Genomic DNA, 9,455 nt, shown 5'->3' on the forward strand with positions numbered 1-9,455 from the left:
AGTCTGGACCAGAGTGAGACCCTACCTCGAAAAACCAAAAAAAAAAAAAAAAAAAAAAAGGGAGAGAACGGACAATAGAATAAAAGATTAAAAAAAGGGGGGACGGGGACTGTGCAACCAGGAGAAGAAAGACTGGTAGGGCCTGAACTACCCAAGAGAGAAGAGACACACTATGGGAAGAAACAGAAAGTCAGGGAGATAGCAATGGGGAGCCATAGGGTACGTAGAAAGGAGAGCAAGCTGCTTTTCAGACAGTTCTAATAGTTGCAAAGCAAACAAAAGGTGAACTACATGCCCATTGCTTTAACACTTTAGTTAGTTTTTTTTTAATTTTTTGTTTATTTTTATTTATTTATTTGAGAGCAACAGGCAGAGAGAGAAAGAGGCTGATAGAAAGAGAGAATGGGCACACCAGGGCTTCCAGCCACTGCAAGCGAACTCCAGATGTGTGCACCCCTTATGCATCTGGCTAACGTGGGTCCTGTGGAATCGAGCCTCGAACCAGGGTCCTTAGGCTTCACAGGCAAGCACTTAACCACTAAGCCATCTCTCCAGCCCTTTAGTTAGGTTTTTAAACATTTAATTTAAAAGTCATTAATATTCATTTTGTATTGGAATTGATTGCACGTTTATTCTTTATTGAAAGTTGAAGTTCGCTTCTCGACCTTTAGCCCAGCTAAGAGCTTCCTCATACTTTGACAGTGAACACAGCTGCCTGGATACATAATTTCTTTCCTGTTAGGATGTGTGTGATGGAAGGAGGAATGGGTAGGTGAGGGTAGAGAGCTGAAAAGAGCTGAAGGACTGAAGGAGAGGCACACCACCTCAGCGTCCACACTGAGTTGAGGTCCAGAAACTGGCAGAGCTCAGAGGTGAAGTTTCATCTGCGCAGGTCAGGGCATACCCCTGTGCCTGTCTAGATAGCTCTGAGGTGGGATCACCTCATCTGGGTACCTAGGCCCGCCTTACCCATATGAGAAATCAATCCAACAAGCTCTGGCTATGTTAGTTACTTTCCTGTTATTGTCAACAAATACCTGGCCAGAAATAATTTAAGGAAAAGGATTGTTTTGATATACAGTTTTGAGGAATGTAAGGCTGGCTTATCGCATTTCAGCTGGGAAGCAGAGAGGGAACCGAAAGTGGGGCTGGTCTATAACACTTCAAGGCCTACTCCCTGGTGACCCACTTCCTTCAGCAAGGTTCTGCCTCCTAAAGGTTCCACCCACAGTTTTATCAGTTGGTGCCACTAGCTGGGGGCCAACTATTCAAACATATGAGCCTATGGGAGACACTTTGCATTTAAAGCACAATACTGGTCAGGAGCAAGGTACCAGAAATGTCTGGGTGGAGGGGTGGGAAAGAAGATGAGTAAATATCCCATCAAGAGACTTGGTACAACTAGTCGACTGTGACACTGGCCACACTTCCTTCCTGAAGGCTGTGGTCCTTGATTACAAATGGGAGGACTGGATCTGACCAGGGTTCTCAACCCTAGATTCCGCCACCTTGCCTGAAGAACCTTTAAATCTGAGAGGGCTCAGTGGAGCTGGAAGCTACTCTGTAAAAGTATCTCTGCCCTTGACTCTGAACTACAACTTGTACAAGCAGTTCTTTCCCCCTTGGTGTTTTTCTGCTCAGCTCTCCTCATCCCCACCCCCGGGATGTCCAGGGCTCAACTATTTATGAGCTGGCTGTCGGCGCCACAGAAAGGAAGGCCAGAAGCCTGGCCATTAAACAAACAGCAGGAACATATCAGTGCAGAGGAAGAAAACAGTCAAAACCCAAGAAAGCACATTAGGCCACCCATCAAGAGACTTGGTACAACCAGCCGACTGTGACACTGGCCACACTTCCTTCCTGAAGGTTGTGGTCCTTGATTACAAATGGGAGAACTGGATCTGACCAGGGCTCTCAACCGCAGCTATAGCCACCTTGCCTGAAGAACCTTTAAATCATGTCTGTGCTGGGCTTCACACTTCATAACCCCAATAGCTCGAATGTAGGCCCCCACCCAGTACTGTCTTCCTTTCTTATTTCCAAGTGAATTCCAATGTGCAGGTCATGTAGCTAGCTACAGCCCATTTGTCTCAGTAACTCACCAAACTCTGATGTACACTGGATCTATCTGGTAGTCTTGCTCAAAAGTATAGGCTGATTTCATAGATCACAGGTGGACCCTGAGAAATCTTCATTACTAAGACATTCCCAGCTGATGATAATGCTGGTGGTCCCGGGGACCACACTTTGAGAAGCAAAGCTAGAGATGCAGTTAGGAAACACAGAGTTTGGTAGACTCACTTTGGGATATCTGGTATTAACCCATGCCATGGACTTAAGGGTTCCCAGAAACCCTCTTTAAAATGTTCAGTCCTGGCTTGGGTTGAAATAGGGAGTTGAACCAGGCAGGGTGGGGAAGGCCTTTAATCCCAGCACTTGGGAGGCAGAAGTAAGATGATTTCTGTGAGTTTGAGGCTACCCTGAGACTACATAGTAAATTCCAAGTCAGCCTATGCTAGAATGAAACCCTATCTCAGAAAGAAAAAAAAAGAAAAGAAATGGGGAGTTGAAATCATAAGCTTACCTCTTCATCTTCAAATGAAGATCATGTGAGTGTCTGACTTGGGACCATGAAAGCAATGGTAAAAGAGTGGACATGTGCAGGGACTTGGAGGATGCTCTGGAATAGTGTTAAGGCCCTTAGCTCGAGACAGTGGGAGGCAGGACAAGACAGTGCAGGATGGTGTGTACGTGTGCATGCGTGTTCTGTTCTCCAGGCTCCAACTGGATTGTGACCGCTGCCCACTGCCTCCACCAGCCACTGGATCCAGAGGACCCAACCTTACACAACTTGGATATGTTCAGCCCTTCTGACTTCAAAATCATCATGGGTGAGTGAAGGCCAAGGCGACTCCTACAGACAGTTATGATTTAGGGAATAGGGCTCTTCCACTGCTACTGTTTTCAAAGGCTCTTTATAAAATCAAGACCAACTGGCTCAATTCAGATGAATTCCCTGCCAGGGTCTATGAATACAGGATACATAATTAACACTTTGTTTCTGCCCACAAGAAGCTTACAGTCTAATAAAGGGACAAAGCCACCACAGAGCGATCTGTTGTAAGGTAGAAAGCCATATGTTCTAAGTCATAATTATCCATAGGGGAAAAAAATCTTCTGACTGAAGTACCCACCTTTGAGGCTTGATGGAGGAGGCAATGTATGACCCAGCAACTGAGGGATGACTTTATTGACTGAACAGTGGCAACAGACATTAGAAAAAAGTATTCTAAAACAATGGGATCATCAGAGGTTGGAACTCCTAAGAATATGTGGGGAATGGCAGGTAGGAAGGATTTCTGGGTGAGGGTGGGTAATGGATAGTGAAAGGGTTAGAGCAGGTTCCAGATGAGGCCATGGCTGACAGGAAACAAGGCTCTGCCTTTTCCTCACTGCCCTTATGTCTCACGCACCTTCTTCTTCTTGCCCAGGCAAGCACTGGAGGCGCCGATCAGATGAAGATGAACAATACCTTAGTGTCAAGAACATCATCCTCCACCCCCTGTATAACCCCAGCACATTTGAACACGATGTGGGTCTGGTGGAGCTGTTGGAGGGTCCAAAGCTAAATAACTTTGTGATGCCTATTTGTCTGCCTGAGGAACCCTCACAGGAAGGTACCTTCACCCCCATCACTGATCCCACCTCTGCAGGGTCTGCTATGCTGGGACCTGAGTCAGGAGTGCTTCAGAGCTGGTGAGGCCCTGGCGAGACACCTCAGCTCACAGCATATGATTGTGCAGCTGCCTCCCCTGAAACAGCAAGGTCGGAACTGGTTCTAAGGTGACACAAGTAGTGTCAAGAAGAATAAGTAAGCAAACCTAAGGGCCTGGATAGAAAAATGAACACCTGATTATTGATTCTATTAGGAGAATTAACACAAGGTATTGATGAACTAAACAAATAAAGGGAAAAAGCTGAGAAGGGAATGTGGTACCTACTGGAAGAGATCATCACATGTAGCACAGGGTAAAGGGCACAGGAGTCAGAGGCTAGGGTTATAGAGCCCAGTAGCTTACCATAAGGCCCCTTAGAAGCTAGAGCTCAGAAGACTTCCATAGAAGACACTGATGTTTTAAGGACAATGGCTGAAACCAGTTGTCTCTACCGGGGTGAAGAACCAGTAAGTTTTCCAGTATCCACGAAAGCGTCTCCTGGTCTCAGGAAACCAGTTAGTCAAGAAAAATTATCATTTCATGATGTCACCCCCAGCATCATAAAGCGTAGAAGGACAAGACTGAAGCTGAGAGGTAGCTTAATCACCAACACAGTTCAAATCTGTTGGCTAGTATATTCTTTGCTTTTTGGAATATAATATTACTTTAAAATTTTTATTTATTATTTATTTGAGAGAGAGAGCAAGAAAGAGGCAGCTAGAGAGGGAGAAAATGGGTAAGCCAGGGTCTTTAGCCACTGTAAGTGAGCTCCAGATGTGCCAGGGTACTTTGGCTTTGCAGACAAACACCTTAAGGGCTAAATCATCTCTCCAGCCCAGAATATAGTAATTTTTTAGAAGATAATCTTCTTTACTAACATACAACTATGTTTAGAAGTTGTTATAGTCCCTTCCCACACTTCTCACATCCCCCTCCATTGAACACCCTCTTCTTTCCTACTCTTCCTTCTATTTGAATGTCTTTTGTGCCCACCTCCATCATCCATGACAACCTGTAGATGGGCCCAACATTATGCAGGCCTTGTGTAAGAAACAATAGCCACAGGTGAGGAATACAACTACCAGTTTGTGTCAGGGGGACAGTATTCCAAAGCCCTCTTTTTTTCTTTCTCTCTTCTCTTTCAGCCACCTCTTCTACTATAGTCTTTCAGCCACTGGGGAGTATGATGGAGATGTCAAGACTGGTGGTTTCTAAATGAATTATATTGAGGAAGTTGCCTAACCTCATTAAGGCTCAGCCCCTTTACCTCTAAACTAGACACAGAACCTCTCCAACTGATTGTATTTATATGAAATAAAATAAATGTAAATTGTCCAACAGAGACTTAGAGGCCAACCTATTCCAGTTGGCTTCCTTTTTGTTCTAATTCACCAGTGCCATGTCATCATTTATTTTCGGTAGCTTATGGATGTTATAAAAAATGATGAGCCGGGCGTGGTGGCGCATGCCTTTAATCCCAGCACTTGGGAGGCAGAAGTAGGAGGATTGTCATGAGTTCAAGGCCACCCTGAGACTCCATAGTGAATTCCAGGTCAGCCTGGGCTAGAGTGAGACCCTACCTCATTAAAAAAAAAAAAAAAAAAAATGAGATGGGTGAGGGAGCTGCTTTGCTATGTAGGAAACCCTGACCCAGAAGCAGGTCATCTAAGAATGTTTTAGCGCCAGGTTCCACACGAACATGCATTACGCGATGGGTGAGAGGGAGGCCTTTCTGGCCGCTAGTGTCGAAAAAATAAAAATAAATAAATAAATAAATAAGACAGAGTGTGATCAATGTGCAGAAGGAAAAAAAAATGCTGAGATGGAATCTGAGACATGTCCAAGGGAAGTGAGCCAACAAAAAAGGTACTTGTAGAGCTGGCTGTAGGTACTGAGGGTTTACTGTGTGTCAGTTTCCTTGTATGCATTAACCTGTTTACTCCTCATGGAAGCCTTGCATGACGGCATTGTGGTGCCATTTTACAATTGAGAAGACTGAGGCTCAGCAAGGCAAAATAACTCACCAAAGATACAGGTTACGAGAAGCATATCAGAACCCGTGTCCTGCTTTCTTGACTCTAAGTCCAGTACTCTACCAGTCTCCAGTCTCTTTATCAAATAAGAGCACATTCACTCTATTAGCATTCAGCCCACTTCCACGTTGCCCCCAGGTCTGCCAGCCTCTCTACTGTGAGAGCTAATGTTAGAGACTGCCAAGTACAGCCTCTTCATGGCATGGACAGGGAGTCTGAGGCTTAGGGAAGGGATGAGGAGAAAAGATTTACAATGTTTGTTGAGGAGGCTGGGATTGTTGACTGAGCAGCTCCTGTCCACCAGTTTTGTGGGATACAATAGGAAACAAGATAGGTGAGACTACAGCTCTCACAGAGCCCAGATTCTTTGCTAGCTGGGGGAGAAACATACATAAATAATCAGATAACGTCATAAAAATAAATGGCCTCCAACCCAGCAGCTTTCCCACCGTCCTTCCCACTTGCCGCTTTTCTCTTAAGTAGTAAACTCAGCCCTTCCTCCATCAGCAGAGGAGGATAGAGCTGCCAGGGGCAGCCCTAGGCCCACCCCAGACAGCCTCTGTCTTCTCTCACTGTCTTCTCTCCCCCAGGCACCATGGTCATTGTCAGTGGCTGGGGGAAGCAGTTCTTGCAGAGGTTTCCAGAGAACCTGATGGAGGTAAAGTTCAACTTATATCCTGTTTATATCCTGCAAACAGTGGCATGCTGGCTCTGAATTGGGTCTTCCTGCTGTACATTAGATTTGGAGGCTTGGGGAAAGGAATATGAGAAAGAGGCAAGGGGCCAAAGTCACCTCCAAAATTGAATGGGACTCTGAGCCTTAGAAAATTCAATATGTTTGTTCTAGTGGTCATGACCTCAGGTTTCTAAATATTGTTTGGTGTCCGTGGTAGCTCATGTAAGCCTTGGAACATGGAAATTCTCCCAAAACACAGCAGGTTTGGACACCCTACAGGGTCATGATTCATCTGCACACCATGAAGACTTCATGCCACATTAGCAAGAATGGATCAGGCTCTGAGAATGACAGTCCTTGCGGGAACAAGCTTGATGATTGAACTTGAAGTTCACATTCCTCATTTCCAAAAAGAACATTGAACTTGGCCTAAAGAGCTGTGGCAGTTACTAGTTTATTGGGTTATATGAAACAAGCATTTTGGCCTCTAGCTTCTAGGTTGCAATCTCAGGTGTGCAAAGTCAGGAGCAACTTAGATAAACTTCTAAGCACTGCCTGATCCTAACATCACCAAATTCTATCACACAGCTGCTTTCAAGATTCTCTAACATGTATCATTTGGGCATAACTTAAAATTATGGATATATTGCTCTCCTCCCCCACAATGACTGACTGGTGTCCTCACAACTCATAACCCACAACCCCATGGGGAATACCAGCAATCCCACTGAGGAGGGCCCTCACTGGAATGGGAGCAGGGAGGAAGGATGTGTCCATGCGAAGTTTCTTCTTAATTAAAAAGAAAGGAAAAGAAAATTGAAAGAGTTGGAAACATTAAAAAAAAAAACTCATTGAGATTAAAATAAAAAAATCTGCGGATGTGTTGCAACCATTCATTGCTTCATTCATGAGGCCATAGGTATGTAGTTATTGTCTCCTGTGTACTGGCTCGTCGATGGGGAGTGGAAGGGCTGAAGGGCAGATCTGACTCCTGAGCTCCTTGTTTACGATTTATTGGGACAGATGGGAATTGGTTACAGATGCGACAAAAGCGATGAAGAAGGATGGGGTGCTCTGAGATGTGCCACAGGAGATCTGACCTCATCTTGAGGGCTCAAGACAGTTTCCCAAAGGAAGTGTCACTTAAATGATACTGGAGTGATGAGCAGAGTTTAATCACAGACCCTACCATGTGCTAAAAGCATGTCCTCATGACATGGTTTCCTCTCCCCACTTTCCCAGGACAGCAATGGCCCAAAAACAGTCTACTCCATTAACAAGAGCCAACAGAACATGTGCTTTTTGGACACATGGTCCATTCATTTCTTGGTTTGACTGAATAAGACTCATTTGTTTCCTCTTTTACTCTACCATCTGCCCCATACTGAGCACAAGCACTAATAATCATACTAACTTACTTAGTGTATCATTGTCACCTCAATTCAAAAATCACTTCTTGAATATCTGCTATGGTCCAAATTATGTGAGAGAAAAATGAGTTAGATACAGGTCCAGTGTCTAGGAGCTTGTCCTCCAGTAAGAGAAATAGTAAGCAAATGCTGGCTTCAGAGGAAGCTGTGACAATCCCTAACATATTCAATACTTATATAGTACTTGATATCTACCACCTTATGGAGCATTGACCGTTGCCTCTGTACAGCTCTGTGTAATCAGTATGTCAACTACCGTGGCTTTTCATTTTTCAGATTAGGTCATAGTCTCTAGTGTCAAAGAAATAGAAGTTAAATCACATGGCTGAGCTCCTACTAGTGATAGAGGAAGTATGTATAAACTAGCCACAGATTTCCCACACATTGTCACCCTTGAGATAATGCATGTGCTAGCTAAGTATTATGCTCTCCACTTTACAAATGTGAGAACTGAGTCTCAGACAGTAACAAGCACTTGACAAAGGGCACACAGCAAGTTCGCAGCTGAGGCTGGAGCAGGACATGAATCTCCGGGTTCTACACTGAGGTGTTCCTTCACTTTACCACGGAGCACTGCCTGAGGCCAAGGATGAGGATGATGGAGGCTGCTTCCAGGGCTATGAGAACAACAAGATGGCCCCAGCCAGGAGTGGGGACCAACGATAGCCTTGTGTTGCAGATTGAAATCCCAATCGTTGACTCTGACACCTGCCAGAAGGCCTATGCCCTGCTGAAGAAGAATGTGACCAAGGACATGGTCTGTGCTGGGGAGAAGGAAGGTGAGTCAAGTCGCTGCCATGTAACATGGCTACTGCCAGCCTGGGATGGTTCACAGTCAGCAGTGGGAGACTCCAAAGAGGTGAGAGCTAGGGAATTTCTACCATTCCTTCCTGAACCAACACTTCCTGTAATCACCTTAGGCTCTGAGGTCTGGCCTGGTGCAACAGAGCACAGGTTTGGATCCATGGTCTGCTGCACCCTCTTGTGTCCACGTCTCTGAACTACAAGACAGAAATGAGGAGAAGGTCTCCTTTGGTCTGAGCCAGGGAAAGGGGCGCTTTAATTTATCTGCACCTTCTTTTTTGTTTAGGGGGGAAAGATGCCTGTGCTGGCGACTCTGGTGGCCCCATGGTGACCCAGGATAAAAAGAACGGCCAGTGGTACCTGGTGGGCACAGTGTCCTGGGGAGAGGACTGTGGGAAGAAAGACCGCTATGGAGTGTATTCTGATATCTACCACAACAAGGACTGGATCCAGAAAGTCACTGGGGTGAGGAACTAAGTTCCTCCTGTCATGGTTGCTCACCAGAAGGGGATGGTCAACTAATGCAAGCAGCCTTTCCATCCCCAACCCTTTACCCTTCTCACCCTCATCCAGCTCCCCAGTCCTGAGCAATCAGGAGCATCCTTGCCCTCTTTTCATGCACTGTTCTCAGGCAAAGCAGCAGTGTGATTGGAACACAGGGCTGAATCCAGGCTCCACCACTTGGAGCTTTGCAATGCTGGATGGCTGACCTCATCTCTTTGAACCTGTTTCTTGAGCCATGAGAGATAGGAGTGACACACCTTACCTACCTCACAAAATATGACAAAGGAGAAAT

At 45.4% G+C, this 9,455-nt stretch overlaps 1 protein-coding gene across 1 annotated transcript; it reads left to right on the forward strand.

Annotated features, from left to right (window-relative positions):
- The first annotated feature begins 2,740 nt into the window (after positions 1 to 2,740).
- On the forward strand, positions 2,741 to 9,136 carry LOC123460705 (mannan-binding lectin serine protease 1-like). The gene is made up of 5 exons (XM_045149179.1): positions 2,741 to 2,891; positions 3,492 to 3,677; positions 6,340 to 6,407; positions 8,535 to 8,634; positions 8,946 to 9,136. Exons 1-5 carry the CDS (start codon positions 2,741 to 2,743, stop codon positions 9,134 to 9,136), a joined length of 696 nt encoding a protein of 231 aa, XP_045005114.1.
- Positions 9,137 to 9,455: the final 319 nt, after the last annotated feature.

Source organism: Jaculus jaculus, chromosome 5 (genome assembly GCF_020740685.1).
Source record: "Jaculus jaculus isolate mJacJac1 chromosome 5, mJacJac1.mat.Y.cur, whole genome shotgun sequence".
NCBI lineage: Eukaryota > Metazoa > Chordata > Mammalia > Rodentia > Dipodidae > Jaculus > Jaculus jaculus.

Coding starts and splice junctions, on each gene's coding strand:
- LOC123460705 (XM_045149179.1), top strand. CDS start 2,741: ATGGTGTGTACGTGTGCATGCGTGTTCTGTTCTCCAGGCTCCAACTGG. Junction 6,408..8,534: donor TTCCAGAGAACCTGATGGAG/GTAAAGTTCAAC, acceptor CTTGTGTTGCAG/ATTGAAATCCCAATCGTTGA. Junction 8,635..8,945: donor CTGTGCTGGGGAGAAGGAAG/GTGAGTCAAGTC, acceptor TTTTTTGTTTAG/GGGGGAAAGATGCCTGTGCT.